The 18,944-nt window shown below is 40.6% G+C and overlaps 1 protein-coding gene across 6 annotated transcripts in view; it reads left to right on the forward strand.

The window, feature by feature from the left end:
- The window catches only part of NCOA4 (nuclear receptor coactivator 4), a 62,639-nt gene extending 43,841 nt beyond the window's left edge, over positions 1-18,798 (forward strand). For 2 of the 6 annotated variants that reach the window (XM_041742546.1, XM_041742542.1), the window contains exons 2-10: positions 9,960-10,114; positions 11,572-11,712; positions 11,891-11,979; positions 12,407-12,515; positions 13,052-13,141; positions 13,897-14,043; positions 15,089-16,105; positions 16,484-16,624; positions 17,212-18,798. In XM_041742546.1, the coding sequence (XP_041598480.1) occupies positions 9,974-10,114; positions 11,572-11,712; positions 11,891-11,979; positions 12,407-12,515; positions 13,052-13,141; positions 13,897-14,043; positions 15,089-16,105; positions 16,484-16,624; positions 17,212-17,217 (1,881 nt within the window). In that variant the 5' untranslated portion in view covers positions 9,960-9,973 and the 3' untranslated portion in view covers positions 17,218-18,798. Of the gene's footprint in view, positions 1-3,222; positions 3,371-3,504; positions 3,645-9,959; positions 10,115-11,571; positions 11,713-11,890; positions 11,980-12,406; positions 12,516-13,051; positions 13,142-13,896; positions 14,044-15,088; positions 16,106-16,483; positions 16,625-17,211 lie in introns of those variants that run through there. The other 4 variants (XM_041742543.1, XM_041742547.1, XM_041742545.1 and 1 more) reach the window with 4 other exon arrangements.
- Positions 18,799-18,944: the final 146 nt, after the last annotated feature.

Below are 18,944 nucleotides of genomic sequence, written 5' to 3' on the forward strand. Positions count from 1 at the left end.
AGGGATAATATTATATGACTTGTTCACTTCCTATGGGAAAAACCGTAAGATACTTGCTATAAAATCAGAGATAAAATAGTATTTTTTTAAAAAGATTTTATTTATTTATTCATGAGAGGCACAGAGAGAGAGAGAGAGAGAGAGAGAGAGAGAGGCAGAGACACAGGCAGAGGGAGAAGCAGGTTCCATGCAGGGAGCCCAATGTGGGACTCGATCCTGGGACTCCAGGATCACGCCCTGGGCCGAAGGCAGGCGCTAAACCACTAAGCCACCCAGGGATCCTCTAAAATAGTATTATCACTGGGATGGTAGATAAGTAGTATGTTTTCTATCATTTACTGTATTATGACCAGAAGTTTCAAGTTGAAAATAGGACAGAGTCCCAGTTCTGAAAGCCTACCAATCTTTTGTGATGTCAGCTAGAATTTCTGTGGTACTGCAAATCTGAAGTAAAAAAAATCCTGAGTTGGCTGTAGATAAGTTAATATTTCCTCTTTAACTTACAGACTTCCTGATGTTTGTGAATCTGCATAGCTAAACTTTGACGGGTCTGCCTGAGGAAAGATGCTTTGTCTCAGTGCCTGTCCTGGGATCATGGTTTCAGTGGCAGTACCCTTGCCAGTTTTGTCTTGTTTGAAAGAAAACTAAAAATAGTAACACTAGAAACATTTCCACCTCTGAAAAGCCATCCTGAATGCAGGCCTTACTGTGACATCAAGTTGATTATCTATGTTTAAAGAAGAACTATACTATTCTTATCGTGGCTAGTCTGAACTTGAACGTCTGTTTATCATTTATTCATTTCTCAAACATACACATTAAGTCTCTGTTGAATTTAAGGTTACAGCATTGCACAACTTTAGGGACACCATTCTTTGTCAATTCAATAGACCACGTAGAGTGTGAAGGGGTTTGGTAAGCCAAAATACCCTTACCAGACTCTGTTCAGCATTAGAGTATACAAAGCCAAATAAGTCATTGTACCTTCTCTTGAGAATCTCAAGCTAAGGAGGCAGACATGTACTGTGTAATTAGAGTAACATGTTACAGGTCTCACGCTGGAAACCTGTATAGATTAGAGTGGGTCCAGAGGAAGGAGCAGCAAACTCTGTTGGCCAAAACTATTGAGGAGAAAGGTGCTTGGCCAGAAAGTCTTCATAGTGGTGGTGACTTGAGCATAGTTAGAAAAGTGGACAGGTAAGGAGAAGGGAACTGGTATTGCTGACGGCGAGAACTGGGAGAGCCAAGCTGGACAGGTAAACCAGCCTAGGCTGTGAATGGAAGAGCTGTGTAGCAGGTTACAGTGTGGGGGCTGCTCTGAGGAGATGGCAGGAAAATCATGTTGGAGTGAGAAAATAGAGAACTTTATTCCTTTTATAAGAAATTTGGACTTTATCCTATAGGCAAGTGGGGAGTTTACATCCTCTTTAGATGAGATGACCTACTAGGAGTGGATGGTTCTCGTTCTGAGACAGCATAGAAATCTTGAAGCAGAAGAGAGGTAAAATCACCCTTAGAATGTAAACATAGAGATATAAGGGCAAATAATGAAACCTAAGGGAGAAAAGAGGAGCCTGCAAAGTGGTTTGAATGTAGAATTCTTCTAGATTTTTATTATTTTTTCCTCCAGTCTTTATGTAATTTGGAATAAATCACATCATTGTAGTGACAACTACAGCTGGAATAAGCTGATAGAACAAACACTGACTCTCAGTAACTCAGGAATTCAAGTGAGGGAGAGCTGGATTATTTAGTGTGTGGAGGTGTTGGTCAGGATCTTTTAGAGAGGGCGTAGAGACAATTGGTTATGTAGGTGATGGTCAACACAGTTTCTATTGTATTTATTTACATTGTGGGTATTTTGTAGGGGCACCTAAAGATGAAAGTTCTTCTTGACATCAGTTATGTTTTACTAGACTGAAAATTCCTCTTTTCTAGCCATTTAAAGTACAAAAGTCCACAAAATTTAAACTTCCATCATTTAGAAGTATGTCTTTTTTTTTTTTTTTTTTTTTTTAGATTTTATTTATTTGAGAGAGACAGAGATAGCAAGAGAGAGCACGGTCAGGGTGGAGAGGGAGAAGCAGGCTTTCTGCCTAGCAGGGAGCCCAATGAGGGACTCCATCCCAGGACCCTGAGATCATGGCATGAGCAGAAGGCAGGCTTAACTGACTAAGCCACCCAGGAGCCCCTGTTTGTTTGTTGGTTGGTTTTTTAATATATATATATTTTTTATTCATGAGAGACACAGAGAGAGGCAGAGATACAGGCAGAAGGAGAAGCAGACTCCATGCAGGGACTGGATCCCAGGACTCCAGGATGATGCCCTGGGCCAAAGGCGGCGCTAAACCACTGAGCCACCCGGGCTGTCCTGTGTTTTTTTTTTTTTTTTTTTTTTAAATCTTTACAAAATGTGTTATCCAATAGAGAAGAAATTGTTTTCTCATAACTTTTGGTAGTGACTGTCTGAAATGTTTGGTAATGACTATCTGAAATGGGATCCCAGAAACCTTGTGCAGCATAGATCAGACTATTCATCTGAAATCTGAGGGATGCTTAATTGGAGGTGATGGCCTGGAGTGTCTTTTGCTTTTTGTTGTGTGGTTTTGCTTTACTCTTACTATTTACAAAAATAGTTTGTGAATAGACAAGAGCAAGTATTTTACATTAATAAAATTGATTGAAAGGCAATGACTAGTGCTGTCTAGATTTTGTCTGCTGGCCTGATTGGATATGCAGGCAATAAGGGTGATTTTGCAGAAAAGGGCACCAAACTAAATGTACTGTACGATGAGCACGATAATCAGATAGGAATACTGTATATGGCAGGTACTGCCCTAAACATTTCACATAGAAGTCATGTGATTCTCATTGAGTTGGAGACAGTAATAACGGACACTTGGAACAAGAGGCGAGGGCTGAACGCCCGCGGGGCTGACTGGTGACCTCAGGAGGCATAAAGTACCCGGCAGGGACGTCCCGGAGTAGCGCGGTAAGCCTTCCGAAGACCACGTTGTCGTTTCTCTGCAGTGACAGGCAGCAAAACCCTGAAGGCGTAGACGCCTGGACGACTGGGGGCGCGGAACAGGGTGGATACAGGCTGAGAGCTGGAGAAGGGCCGAGGCGAGGCTGGAGGGGCGCCCTAGCTCCTGCGGGCTGCGCTGGCGTCGGCAGGCGGCCGGGCGGGGCAGGCGCTCCTGCGGGGAGGGCCCGAGTGGGCGGAACCTCCCGGGCGCCCGCCGCCGACGTGCGCGCTCCCGGCCGCCGGGGCCGTGCGGCGCGTGGGCTCGGGGACCTTCGCCAGCCCAGTTGGGGATCAAGCGGCCTTCGGCTCGCCTAGGAGGTCGTGCGGCGGAGACCCAGCCTGCAGGTAGTGGGCAGCCCGGGCCGCAGCAGGGGCGCCTGCGGTCGGCGGGCCACGCTGGGCGGGGAGGGGGCGCTGCGGCCGGGCTGGCGCATGCGTGCTGAGCGGGCGCCCTGCGGACTGCGGCCCCGGAGCGGCGGTGCTCTTCCGCGGTGCGGGGGAAGCTGGGAGGTCGCGCGAATCGTGTTGCTTTTGAGCTACAAAAGTCTTATTTGGCATTAGGTGGGGAATTTTGTGGCCGGTTTGCAGTTACTGCTTCGGGAAGTTGATGTGCTGGTAGGTACGTGTAGACTCTGAAGTGCTCGTCTTGGAGTGCGACACCGCGATTTCATTGTCCCCGTAGCCTGTGTCAGGTATCGGCCTTTATTGCGAGGTGTGAAGGAAACTATGGAGAATCGTCCTGAATTCCAAAGATACTTGTGTTGATGAAGAATTGAAAGTGTTTTGGGGCTAGGGTAAGATATATATAGCGTTTGAGTTAATGAATTGTGAAATAAACTTTTTTTTTTGACAATAAAGAACGTGTGAAGGAATGTCTCAAGGTGATGTGGAATATTAATTACTTTATCATTTTTTTTTCCTGAAAATTTGTGCAGTCTAGTAGATGTCTCATCAAAGATAACCACATTGGCAATATTTAAAATTTAGTAATCTAGAGAACGTAGATGTATGCTTTGGGTTGCTTTTAGAACATCGGCTTCTGGCAGTGACTTGGAAGCCAGGAAAATAACTGAGAAGTGGAAAACTTTTTTTTTTTTTTTAAGAAAGGGGCAGGTGGGAAAGGTGGCAAAACACTGAAACCTGAAAGGCCCAGTTAGAGGTGACATGGTTTAAGCTTTCATTCAGACAGACAAATGGAACTTTGAGTGATTATGATACAGATGTGGGGTCAGGATCCAGGACTCTTGCTCTTGTCCTTCATACTTGGCACTGGCATTTGGCAGTGTTTAGATGATTCTGAAACTGTCTTGACATGCACGGGTACTATGCTAACTTTTGTTAGCATTATCCAAGGAAGAAAATTCTAAGAAATTGTCTTAATTTATCGAGGACTATGAAAATGCACAGAATCTTAATGGAAATTATTCCAATAGTACTCCATTGGAATTTTTTTTTTTTGAATGTTAATTTCAAACTGTAGTCTTGGCAAATACAAGTAATTTGTGGGTGATAATACACTAAAAAAAAGGAAGAACAAGCTGGTCAGAGAGCATCCAGGACTAGACCTTAGAAACCTTAGTTCTAAACTCAAACCTGTTATGGCTGTGGCCCTTTAAATGAGTGGTTTAAACTGTCTGGGCCTTAGTGGCTTCATCTATAAAATGAGAAAAGTCTACTAAAGAGATGGCTAAATTTTTGTACTTTAAGTTGTGGTTTTATGTGGGTCACGAGGGTTAAAGCTTTTTTGAAATTTTATGGTTAAAGCACATGATAACGATAGAGCTTCATTTGTGGTTAGTTACTTAATTCTGGTTTCATGATCTTTGGATTTCATAACTAGATTTGTGTAAACCACTATGCAAAGATTGCATATATAGTTTATAGAACTTCTCTTTGGGGAAAGCTCTAGGTTTTCCTGGAGCTTTATTTGAGGAGTGCATGCATCTCTCCCTCTTTCTTCCTCCTGCCCTAAATTTAGGACAGGAATCCTAGAGGTAGGGAAGTTTCAGAAGCATTTAAACTTTTGACTTTGTCTCAAAAGATGCACATTTAAGCAGTCTTCTTTTGAAGGTGGGGGCAGTGGTTTGGATTACAAAGATGAAGAGGAAAAGACATTTTTAAATAGTCTTTCATTGATTTGAATTTTGGAATTAGAGCCGATTTGGTCCAGTACTTTTACAGGTAAGAAACCAGACAATAGTGTGCATACTTGGTAAGTACAGGGTTTAGACTATTGAGTTTTTGCCATAAAAACGGTTTGCCTTTTGCTATATTGTATAGTGAAAGATTCGATAGGGAACTACTATCTGTTAAACAAGTACCACATCCTTACCCCTAAATCTGCAAGGTGGGTATTATCTTGATTTAGGAATTAGGGTTTAGGTTCTAAAAGGGCAAATGGCCCAAGGTCATAGCATTGATAAATGGCCTAATGATTCTGAGTCAAGGCCTCTTCACTTCAAAGCCTTTTCTAGCTTCAGTGCTGCTCTCTCTAATCCAGGGGTGATGGTTCCTAAAGTCCCAATAACTCAACTAAACCTAACAATAGTGTTAAAAAGTGCAGAGTGCAGGGGTTGGATTAAGTGCGGGCAGGCTGATAATGTCTCACTTCAGCTTCTCTGTGGCCATTTGTAGCTACTGTCATTGTCTCCGTTTTTCCAGAGGAAGTGGAGGCTTAGAGAAGTAAGCAACCAGCCCATGGGTTTTATGTTGGCAGATGAAGAACTCCCATTTGTTAAACGCCTCCCCACTGCTCACCCGCCCCCCGCCCCACCCCCGCTTCCAGGGTAACCTCTTAACTGTCATGCTTGCTGCACTGGCTCTGGAACCTGAAATAAATGCTAAATTGTTGAAAATGGCTGTGTGAACTATTTACCTCCCACAAGTCTCTTTAGACGTGGTATTTCATAAAGGTAGGTCAGGCTTCACCTCATTGTGATTTGAGTTCACTCCTATAGTGGATTCTTAATTCTAGTTCTGAGGGCTTCCTCCTCACTGCAGTACAAAAAGGCAAGCATTTGCATAACTACTTTCTTGGGATCTAGGCTAGAGAAGCTGACTGCCCCTCCACTGCCCCACAGGGAGGCAAAGGGGCACAGCCAAAGGCAGCAGAGACAAGCATCTGGGGACTGATCATAAAGAAATGAAACAGGATTTCTGGGACGCCTGGGTAGCTCAGCAGTTGAGGGTAGCTTAGCGGTTAAGCATCTGCCTTTGGCTCAGGGCATGGTCCTGGAGTCCTGGGATCGAGTCCCGCGTCAGCCTCCCTGCATGGAGCCTGCTTCTCCCTCTGCCTGTGTCTCTGCCTCTCTCTGTGTGTCTCTCATGAATAAATAAAGTCTTTAAAAAAAAAAAAAAAAAAGGATTTCTTAGTGGCTGAACAGATGGGCTCTAAAGACCCTTATTCTTAACAAGATTACTGTTTTGAAGGATAACACTTATTTTAATTTGAAAATGTGATAAATATGGGGGGAAATGAGTTTTGTAACTTAAATCTCATCCTGCTTCTGTCCATAGCTGATAAGGAGCAAACCCAGTTTGTATAGTTTTGCCATATTTTGTTCTTGTTAGACAGGTTTTTTTTTTTTAAAGATTTTATTTATTTATTCATGAGAGACACAGAGAGAGAAAGATAGAGGCAGAGATACAGGCAGAGGGAGGAACAGGCTCCATGCAGGAAGCCCCACACGGAACTAACTCATCCTGGGTCTCCAGGATCACGCCCTGGGCTGAAGGCCGGCACTAAACCGCTGAGCCACCCTGGCTGCCCATTGTTCTTGTTAGACAGTTTGTATAGTACTTGTGATTGAGTTTAGAAGACCTACTTTAGGGATTTAGTAATAACAGTCAGCACTTATATGCATTGGAATTTGCCACCTGTGTGATCTAGAGCTCTGGGGTTTGACATTGTGAAGTGCATTTTAATTTAATTTTATTGATTACATTTTACACTGTGCCAGATATTGTGGAATGCCACACAAATGGTGAGGACTTAAGAATGGGAAACTTGGCATAGGTGAAAGTTGGTTAATAATTAGAAAGACAGCTAAACATGCCTTACGTATAACTTTTAAGTGCAAAGTGAAGCAACTTGTGGTAATGAGGTGACACTCCAGCTCTCAAGTGTAAGGCAACACTTCACTTGTGTTGTACAGTTATTTTTCAAAGTCCCTACAGAGTGCACCAAGTGTTAACATATGTGTTAGGAAAAATTTCCACGGGGATTCCTATCAAATTTAGTTAAGGAGGCCTTTCCTTTCCAGAGGTCATTATGGGGAAACAGACTGATGTAACAAAATAACAGAAATTACAGTTTCCCAAATCTTTAAGTTTCCTAGAGGATCTCTAGTTCCTCACTGTGGAGCCTGTTAGGCTTCTTCCTCCCATCATTTTATTTCTGAGGGTGAGGATCATACCGCCTTTATTCCTTTCCAGCTTCTAGCTAGCTGTCTGGTCGTAAACCTAGGCTTGAAGATGCAGTCTAGGCCAGAGTTCGTGTCCTCTCAGAGGAGGAGTCAGCCATTTGGGGGACTCTACACACTACACTGGCTAGGCTGCTGTTTAGCCAAAAGCTGGCTCCTCAGAGGAGGTCGTTGCCTCCAGAACGGATAGGAAGTTCTTTCACATACTGCCTCAGATGTTTCCTGTTAATCCTCCTCTACCCTCTTTGGGTGATCCTGAACAAATCTTTTGATAGGTTACTTGTCGTAATCATGTCCTCCCAGAGACTTCTCTTATCTAGGCTAAACAGCTTCCCTTCTGGAGTAATTTTTCATGGTTTTAAAGTCCCTTTTCCTTTTCTAAATGTGTATTCTAAAGTGTGTTATTCAGAAAGAAATTTCAAATTTAGTTTAATAGACATGGAACAGGTTAGTCCTATGACAAATGCTATACTGTTGTAAATGCAAATGGTGTTATTTTTCTCTCAGACCCAACACAGTGCTAACTCATATAGAGGTTACTTTCAACTAAGTCTTCATCCTTTTATTTTTTTTTTTAAATTTTTTTATTTATTTATGATAGTCACAGAGAGAGAAAGAGAGAGGCAGAGACATAGGCAGAGGGAGAAGCAGGCTCCATGCACCGGGAGCCCGATGTGGGATTCGATCCCAGGTCTCCAGGATCGCGCCCTGGGCCAAAGGCAGGCGCCAAACCGCTGCGCCACCCGGGGATCCCCAGTCTTCATCCTTTTAAAATACACTTTATTCTCTTCCACTTTGTCATCCCCCATTCAGGTTTTAAACATTTACATTTTCATTTTACAGGTATGTAGAATCCGTTTTTATCAAAGTCCTTTGATAACTGTGACTGTCATACCTGCTTTCTGTTCTTATCCATGTAATTAGGGAAAACAGGTGAGTAATTAGGGAAAACATGCCTCAAAACTTTACAGACTGGCTTCAGTCTGTGACTTTTTTGAGTTGTTTGTAAAAACTAATCTTAGGATTCCATTTAGTTGTACTTCTTTTTAGCTCATTTTCACTTTATCCCCAAAGATAGAATATATCCTTGTCACAGATCATGTGTTGAGCATCCAGATAGACTGTGGCCGCAGGATTGCATTGAATGGCCGGTTTAGTAAAACTGTCCAAGAAGGAAATAACTCTGGTGTCATAGGGCTATGTGAACACATGCTGAGCTACATTGATTGCTGGTTTTTTTTTTTTTTTTAATTTTTTTTATTTATTTTTGATAGTCACAGAGAGAGAGAGGCAGAGACATAGGCAGAGGGAGAAGCAGGCTCCATGCACCGGGAGCCCGACGTGGGATTCGATCCCGGGTCTCCAGGATCGCGCCCTGGGCCAAAGGCAGGCGCCAAACCGCTGCGCCACCCAGGGATCCCATGATTGCTGTTTTTTTTCTAAATGTTGAGAAACCATCTCTGATTCTAGATCTATCCAAGATAGACACCAGACTTCTTCCAGTGTTTTTAAAAATATTTTATTTATTCATGAGAGATACACAGAGACAGAGACACAGGCCGAGGGAGAAGCAGGCTCTTTGCAGGGAGCCCCGTATGGAACTTGATCCCACGACTCCGACTCCAGGATCATGACCTGAGCCAAAAGCAGATGCTCCACCACTGAGCCACCCAGGTGTCCCTCTTCCAACAGTTATTATCAAGCTTGGTTTCATGGTTTTTCTTACATTCTTCTCAGTCTCAGTATATCATTGGTTGTGTGCTGTTCTTTCCACTTCTATTTCTTATCTCTTTTAAGCCCAAGATTATTAGAAAACTTTGTAGTTTCCCACACCAATGTCTGTGAGCATCTCCCTTATATTAGAATACTATGAAATTATTTTGTTAGATTTACATTCTTGAGAGCTTCGTAGCTCTGAAACCATTCCTAAATTCTTCCTAAGTTTAAAAAAACAAAGTTCTACCTAAAAGAGAAAATAATTTAAAATTTCCATTGCCCAGTCCAGGTAAATGTTAGATCTAAACAGTGTTCTAAACTGTTTACCAAGTTACCGGTTTGTAGCTGCTTTTCAGAGTGATTATGGATCCTTCTAGACCTTTTAAGTCTTCACCTCTCAATCTGTAAAACAAGAACATATGCCCCCTATGACTTTATGTGTTTCATAAACAGAAACTTACACTGTAGTGTTCTTTTAACTTTCTGGAGGCTATATGCCCTATCAGTTCTGGAAAATTAGTGGGTTTTTTGTTTGTTTTTTAGGAATAATCTGTTTACATGTAAAGTATCACTAAAGTAGATGCATAGAATTGTATGGAGGAATGCAGTAGTGGTGGGCAGGGAAGAAGAAGCAGTATTTATTAAGAGTACACTATGTGCCGGGTCCTGTTTTGGAAGTGATCTAAGTAAGTTAGTAATTGGGAGCTCATTGGAATGACCATTTGGGGCATGTTTGAAAGGTGGTTTTTGGTTGAAATTACAGTGCAATTTAGATTTTTCTTTTTTTCCTCTCACAGGAACAGTGAGCAGAATGAGTACCTCACAGGACCAGAGTGGCCGCTCCAGTAATAGAGAACCCCTTTTGAGGTGTTGTGATGCACGGAGGGACTTGGAGCTTGCTATTGGTGGAGTTCTCCGGGCTGAACAGCAAATTAAAGATAACTTGCAAGAGGTGTGATGTGCGCTTTTTTCTTCTCTTGTCTGGGTTTTTAGCACAGGGCTGGTTAGAGCATGGCTAAGGACTTTGCTTCTCTGTGCTAACCAGGTTTCACCCCATGTCTTGTTTGGTATGCCTGAAATGTTGATGCCTTTGATTCCCAAAGGAAATTAAACAGATGGTAGAAGAGTCTGGAAAACCTTGTGCCACCTCAAAGATTTCAGTTCAGCATGCATTTTTTAATTGCTCCTCTTTGTGGTCCCTATGCCAAGCACTGTCATCAATAAAAAAATAACAAAATGAATGAGTATTCTACTGCTCAGCTGTGTCCTTGATGCATAAAGGATGGTGCTGCATCATGGCCCCTACCAGCTTTTAACTTGGTTGTGGCATGGCTTTGTTGGTGGCATGTAATGTAAATCACTTTAGCTGTTGAGTCAGGTCAAAATGAAATCTCTTTGTTCCCTTGGCCTAATATTCTGTTGGTGAGTGGGAAGACCAAGTATTACATGATTTTGAAATACAACTTTATTATAGAAAAATTTTGTTTTAAAATAGTTTCTCATGAGGATTCTCATGGATAATTATAGGTGTTTTGACTTCTGTCCTTTGGATTTTTAGTATATATGCTGCTGAAATGAGCACTCTCCTTTGGATTTTTTTATTTGTTCTCTTTTGAATCACTACTTCTGGTTTCAGAAACATTTAGTTTACAGGTTTACTTAAACTCTGCCCCACTGGTCTTCTGGCTGTTGACATGTAGTGGCACATCTCTTTATTTAATTGGCCTAATGGAACTGGCTTGCTCATTCATAGAGTGAGAAAAGAGACAAGGGCTAGCTAGCCATTAAGTTAATACTTCTATCTTACTCCGCTGACAAATTTGTAAGACTATATATAGGTTTTCAAATTATATGAAAAACTTAGGAGATCAGTATTACATATCCTTTTATTTTTTCTTGATTATTTCAGGCCACCCAAATAAACCCGCTCCTCTTTGGATGGATGGGGTATGGAAGGAGGATTTAGAGCTTTTGTGGCTGAAATTCTTAAACTGGGTCTGTGGGCCTTTGGTGGTTCCATGGGTGTGCTACCGGGACCCGCAACCCCGAAATTACAGGCAAAATTTTGAGTATATGATACGTATTTTTCTGGAGAGAGGTTCCATATATGTGATTGGATAATCAAAAGGATTTGTGACCCTCAGAAGTTTAAGAAACTCACCATTCTAGGGCAGCCCGGGTGGCTCAGCGGTTTGGTGCCGCCTGCAGCCCAGGGTGTGTGATTCTGGAGACCCCGGATCGAGTCCCACGTCGGGCTCCCTGCATGGAGCCTGCTTCTCCCTCTGCCTATGTCTCTGCCTCTCTCTCTCTCTTCTTGTCTCTCATGAATAAATAAATAAATAAAAAAAAGAAACTCACCATTCTTTAGGCTTATAACAGTAGTGAAGCTAATAGGTATGTGTTTACTAGGTCAAAGCCCAGATTCACAGCTGCATAAGCCGTCATCTGGAATGCCTCCGAAGCCGTGAGGTGTGGCTGTATGAACAGGTAGATCTCATCTATCAGCTTAAAGAGGAGACACTTCAGCAGCAGGCCCAACAGCTCTACTGGGTAAGGTGGCTGTAAGGCTATAATTGTTTTGAGTATGGTTTTCCAGAGAATGTCTTTCCTATAATGTACCATGAATATAGATCAGGTAAAAGCTTAGTACCAAGTATTGTTTGTTTACTTGGATATATTTGGTGCTTTTAGTAACCTTGTGGCTAGATAGTTTCATTTTTTCTTACAGTTACTGGGCCAGTTCAATTGTCTTATTCATCAACTGGAGTGCACCCAAAACAAAGATCTAGCTAATCAAGTGTCTGTGTGCCTGGAGAGGTAAAGATATTTTTTACTTGTTTTGACTTTTGATGTATTTTTAAAAACAAGTCAATTTTGGGATCGAGTCCCATATCGGGCTCCCTGCGTGGAGCCTGCTTCTCCCTCTGCCTCTGTCTCTGCCTATCTCTCTCTGTCTCTATGAATAAATAAATAAAAATTCTTTAAAAAAAAAAAAAACAAAAACAAGTCAATTTTGTAACTCCTTGTATGTCTTGGATTTAACTTGAGTTTTCCAGTAATAAGATCATACTAACTCTATGTATATGCTTAATATTATACCTGGTGGTTCATAATGAAGTCCTCTACCTTTGATGAGTTCCTTAGAAAAGTACAGTCATTTCAGATTATTCACAATTTGGCTTTTGTTTTAGATTAAAACAGTTATTCCTTAAAAGTAGTCAGATATTGTTTATTTTTTCTCCAGACTGGGCAATTTGACCCTCAAACCTGAAGATTCGACTATCCTACTGTTTGAAGCAGACACAACTGCTCTGCGCCAGGCCATCACCACGTTTGGATCCCTTAAGACCATCGTGAGTAGTGTTGATCTCAGATAATTCATAGTGCACTTCTCAGACCTGTGGACTCACAAATGGTCTTAAAATATTTTACTGTGAATAGTGGCTTTCTTGAAAATTTGGTAAACTACAGAATTTCATGTTCTGATTAAGCTGATAGAGCATTAGGCTGGTAGTTCTTGGAATGTGGTATTGACTCACTGATAATTTCTGAATTCATCTTGTCTCTCTTGATACCTTGACATAGTTCTTATAAAGTCTATGGGTTGAATGGTATTTAAGATAAAAAATTAAACATGATCTGATTTGGGCCTTGTTAAAAACAGTAGTACTACCAGTTATGGTAAAAAATTCTCTTTTATGATGATATTTATATAGTAGAGAATTCTCAGATTTCATAACTACTTGTGTAGGCATTGAATTTAGTGTAAAGGATATTCTAGTAAAATAGTAATGCATTGCTATTTTTGAAATTTAGGAATTACAATTTTACTTTTTTGGAATGAAAGCATAACATTAATAAACATGATTAATTTGCTTTCATTTTATAGCAAATTCCTGAGCATCTTATTGCTCATGCTAATTCATCAAATATTGGGTCTTTCCTGGAGAAAAGAGGTTATATCCCATTGCCAGAACAGGTAAATGTCATTTTGTTTTTGGTAACTAAATTATTACTTGGTTTATATGTTTTTTTAAAAAAAATATTTTATTTATTTATTAATGAGCGACAGAGAGGGGCAGAGACACAGGCAGAGGGAGAAGCAGGCTCCATGCAGGGAGCCTGACGTGGGACTCAATCCCGGGACTCCAGGATCACGCCCTTGGCCGAAGGCAAGCGCTAAACCGCTGAGCCACCCAGGCTTCCCTCTTTTGGGTTTTGACTAAATCACTTTGGTTTTTGTTTGTTTGTTTGTTTGGTTTGTTTTGTTTGCTACTATTTTTTTTGCAAAATGGCAGCAGTGGAATGAGTTAATTTATGCAATTAAACACTCCCTTTGAGACTGAATGTCAGAAATTTAGAGATTTTATGGGTATTAAGAGAGAAAGTGATTGTTACCAACTAGCTCATAGGACATTATCATTAGCTCTCTGGGGGTAGCTCTTTGGCAACCTTCTCATAATTCTTTTTTTTTTTTTTTTTTTATTTTTTTATTTTTCCTTCTCATAATTCTTAAGGCAATGTGAATATAGAGTGCTAGATGTTTTGAGTTGAAAGCAACCCTGGAGATGAGCTATACTTCTTATTTTATAATTGTGAAGATGGAGGCTTAGGGAAGTCATGTGAATTGTGCAGGGTCAGTGAAATTAGAAAGCTTGGGTCTCTTGCTTTACGGGTGAACTTTCTATGGCATTTGGCATTGCCTTGTTAAGCAGCAGAATATTATGTAATTAGCAGAAGTCAGCATCCAGCACTACCGCTGTCTCTCTCAGCGAATGGCTCCTTGGAAGCAAACCTGCCAGTGTTCGACAGGCTCCTTACATACCCAGCACCAACCTCCAGGACTGGCTCACCCAAAAGCAGACCTTGGAGAATAGTCAGGTATGTTGCTGCCTTATTGTTTCTGAGGTAGATGGAGTAGTAGATGGTTTTAGTTTATGTCATTAGTTTTTGCTATTAGGCTGAAAATATTTTTGCAACTTTATTACACCAGTGATGCCTCTTTATTCTAGATAGTTTAGAAAACAGAGAACTATAAAGAAATACAAACCTAGAACCCCAACATGCAGAGCTAACTAATGTTCTTACTTACATACTTCCATTTTTGTATGCATACATAAACTTCATAAACATGATTCTGTAAATCCTGTTTTGACTAGCAATTTTTTTTCTAAGTAGAGCATAAATATATTTCTCTTTCATTTAATTTCTTCCATAGAATCTGTAATACTATATAATATTTCATTGATTGGCTATAATTGAAATTCCAGTTTTTCTGGGTATGAACACAGTTCCCCTAAACAGCCAGGAGTTAGTGTGTGCACGTTAATTCCTTAGCAGTAAAATCCTAGAAATTGATTTCTAGATTATAATTCTGCATACCCTTTAAGACTTTTGATACATATCGTCAGTTTGGCTTTCTAGGAAGTTTATACCAATTTATATTCAGAATATTTGGCAGAATATTGAGGGTGTATCTTTCCCTGAAACTTCTCAAATAGTGGCAATCATTTATAAGTTTTTTTTCCTCTGAATTTGATACAAAGAACAATTTTACTTTTGTTTTGAAGTTTGATTATGGAGGTTGAATATTTTTTAGGTTAATTAGCCTTCTTGGATGACTTGCCTAATCATATCCTTTGTTCATTTTTGTCTTTGTTTATGAAGGCTGAATGTAGAACTACCAGCCTCTTTTCTATCAATTAGGCTACAAAAGCTTGTCTTTAGTATTTTTAAGTTTTTTTAAAACTGCAGAAAATTGTTGGTTATTCAGTACGTATTTTAATATCCCAACAGAAAATCCTTCCCTTGGCCTTATATACTTAAATTTAGAAACTCTAGGGAGTGTAAATAAATGAATTCTTATCATTGAACCCCAAAGCAGCCATAATGTTCTATGGACTAATACTGTATACTTCTTGTGTAGACTTCTGCCAGAGCCTGCAATTTCTTCGGTAAAGTCTGGGGCAACCTAAAGGGCTTAGAAAACTGGCTCCACCAGAGTCAGCAACAAGAGGTTCCCGAAAAACCAACTTACCAGAAGTGTAATAGCCATTCTACTACCAGTTCGTACTCTGTTGAAATTGAAAAGATTGGAGATCTGGACCTTCTTGAGCAGGACGAGATGGACCTTTCTGATTGGCTGGTGACTCCTCAGGAATCCCATAAGCTGGAGAAGCCTGGGAATGGCAGCTGTGAAAACAGTGGGAAGTTTAAGCTCCTGTTGCAGGTGTTCCAGGAGCCATACAGTGTGAATGATTGGCTTGTCAAGCCCGATTCCTGTACCAATTGTCGGGGCAACCAGCCCAAGGGTGTGGAGATTGAAAACCTGGGCAATCTGAAGTGCCTGAACGACCACTTAGAGGCCAAGAAACCCTTGTCCATTCCCAGCATGATTAATGAGGATTGGCTTGTCCAGAATCATCAGGACCCATATAAAGTGGAGGAGGTGTGCAAAGCCAATGAGCCCTGTACGAGCTTTGCAGAGTGTGTGTGTGATGAGAACTGTGAGAAGGAAGCTCTGTGTAAATGGCTTCTGAAGAAAGAAGGAAAAGACAAAAATGGTATGCCTGTGGAACCAAATCCTGAGTCTGAGAAGTGTATAGATTCCCTGAGTGTGTGGCTCTGTCCTTCCAGAAAAGAGGCAGCACAACAAGCTAAGATGTCAAAGGCAGTGGCTCCTTCTAGAATTGCTGATTCCTTCCAAGTCATAAGGAACAGCCCTTTGTCAGAGTGGCTCATCACACCCTCATGCAAAGAAGGTTGTCCCAAGGAAATGCCTGGTACTGAAGACAGAGCTAGCAAGCAAAAGCCTATGAACCCAGTGGCCACTTTCTGCCATCCTTTTAATACAGCTGACTGGGTCTTGCCAGGAAAGCAGATGGGAAACCTCAGCCAGTTATCCTCAGGAGAAGACAAGTGGCTCCTTCGAAAGAAGGCCAAGGTGAGCACAGACATCTGAACTATACTTAGTAGATTTATACTTTCTTAATCCCAAATCTTGCAGATGGGCCAGATCCTGAAATATGTTAAATGTTATTTGGCATATTAATCTTGCTGGAACATCTGATTCAGATTGAAATTTTTGTACATTTTCCAGGCTTTCAGGCCCCATCCTGCAGGAAAGAAAAACAACACCACCTTAGTTTTAGTGGTTGTTTTTGGGAAAGATTAATAAACAATTTTACCTTTTCTCTTATTTGAGAGAATGGCCAACATGTACGCATTCTTTAGAGACACTACACTGTTGGGCAGATGAGTTAAGTTGGTGTCTTGCCTCCCAGTTGTCATGTAGCAACCCACCGCTTTTGTCTTCTTGCAGGAAGTATTACTTAACTCACCGCTACAGGAGGAATGTAACTTTCCCCAAGACCGTTATGGCCTCCCAGCAGTTTGTGACCTCTTTGCCTGTATGCAGCTTAAAGTAGACAAAGAAAAGTGGTTGTATCGAACTCCTCTACAGGTGTGTACATGTCTCTAGTGTAAAAAAAAAAAAAAAAAAATTAGATTTCCAGCTTGTCAATGTGGTTTTTTTTTTTTTTTTTTTTTAAATTTTATTTATTTATGATAGTCATACAGAGAGAAAGAGAGAGAGGCAGAGACACAGGCAGAGGGAGAAGCAGGCTCCATGCGCCGGGAGCCTGATGTGGGATTCGATCCCGGGTCTCCAGGATCGCGCCCTGGGCCAAAGGCAGGCGCCAAACCGCTGCGCCACCCAGGGATCCCTTTTTTTTAAATTTTTTATGTTTTGTCTTCTATATGAATTCACACTTGGCTCACTGAACTATAGTCCTGTTAATGGTGTGTGTGCTAGGCAAGTGATGATGGCTGGGGGATTGTAACAGTTTCAGGTATTTTCACTTGAACTTGCTTTATAAAATAACTAGGACATACTTGAAAGTGACCTTTTAAGATGATATAACTGTCGGGAATTTTCAGAGTCTGTTGTGGATTCTATTAGCTTGAGAAACAAGTATGAGCTTTAAGGCGGGGGAGATTTGCTTTTATCCTATAGTGAAGGGACTCTAATCTGTGGACGTTTCTTTACAGATGTGAAGGAATGGAACCCAAGTCAAGCAACTTTTCTGCAAATTATCCCATATCCATGGGCCGAGTGACTGTGCAGCTTGCCAAATCATTGTTTCTGGGTCTGACCAGCTTAGTTCCTTTCCTGCCTAGTTGAGCTAGTGAAGAGAAATAAGTCATCGAATTATAAGTTACTGCATAAGAGAAAAAGACTGTTGATGCTGAGGTGATTTCAGTTCCTTCTTACAAAAGTATTAACTCAGCCCTACACTAGAAACAAACACAGCATCTTGGTGGATAGGTCTTTTTCATAAGCCTCTACAGCTCCTTAGATTGAATTGTTACTAGAAGTACATTAAAACACTGTAGTTTTAAAAATGAAATAGTTCTGTAATCAAAGTGTGTTGATATATTTGAAAGCTAGCAAGCTTCTCTAATCTTTTGATTGTCCTCCTTTAGATGCTCCCCGTGCTGTGGATTTTCTTCCATTGGTGGTGGAAATAATGATTCTTCTGTTTAATTAATCTATAGTGTATTTCACACAAATAGTTAACCTTGCCAACATAGTGATTTTTTTTTCTTACCACAACATGTATTAACAATCTTGGCAATTTTTGACATTGATTATAACAAAACATTTTAACTTACATGTTAGATTCTACATTATTTTTCTTCTTTTGAAAGAGATTCAGCTACTGCAAATTTGGTCTGTTATCTAAATGTTATTAAAGTATCTAATGAGCTTTTAGAAGAGCTCCATATTGTTTCAATATTATATCCAGGGTAGTCTTAGCCACTTTCATAATATTCTGAACACAGGTAAAAGAGCCCTCCTGCTGAGTAATCAATCAAAGAACGAAAGGCAAGACATGTTGGAAACTTAGTATTTGAACTGTTAGCTATCCTAAGGGTTATTGGTGCATCCTGTGTAAAGGGAAGCTGAGCCTGACACCTGGTGCTTTTAATTAGGAATAAATGAAATGTTCTCACTGCAAGCATAACGTACCTACACCTTTGGAAGTAGAATGCAGTGACATTTTAGTGAATAGGCCGTTTTGAACACTTGTGCCTTGGGGTGTTTACTGAAGCTTTATGAAAACTTTGATGTTTTCCCAGTATCCTTAAAAGTCCCGTCCATGCTTTAAAAAGTATCTCTGTAGGAAATGCAATTTATAATGTTTTTAAATTCTCAAAGGTGAGATATCTTAGCTGCTTTCTGGGCTTTCAGACAAGTTTTAAATTCAGCTTTCCTGTATGTTATTAATACTTTTGAAGTTTGTGATGTGGTCATCTAAAAGCCCTTTTGGAGAAACTTCACAGTCCCACAGTCCTTGCCATACAGCTTCATTTGACTTCTTGAACACAGCTGAAAAGAACCTGTTTTTTGGTCGTCGCTCCTCCCCCAATACCACTTAGAACTTTAATAATAAAGGTGGCAGGTAAAAATTTAAGGAGCCTTTTCCATTATCTTATGTTGCAGGAAACTTTGTAGTTTTGAGGTTTAACGATGTGTTCCTAATTTTACATTCATCATCATGCTAATAAGTATGTAAAACATTCTTTTGTGTGGAAGCATTTTGTACCTCCCTTCATTAAAAGCACAAACAGGCATAGTTGTGTGTATCTAAAACTGCCTTATCACAGACTGTTCTACCACAGTGACCTTTGGGTAGGAGTACAGCTGAGAACTTTTATATTCACTTAAATACCAAGTGTATCTTATGAATCTTAATATAGCAAAAGCTAGGTATATTACC

This window comes from Vulpes lagopus, chromosome 2 (assembly GCF_018345385.1).
Source record: "Vulpes lagopus strain Blue_001 chromosome 2, ASM1834538v1, whole genome shotgun sequence".
In the NCBI taxonomy this organism is placed as follows: domain Eukaryota; kingdom Metazoa; phylum Chordata; class Mammalia; order Carnivora; family Canidae; genus Vulpes; species Vulpes lagopus.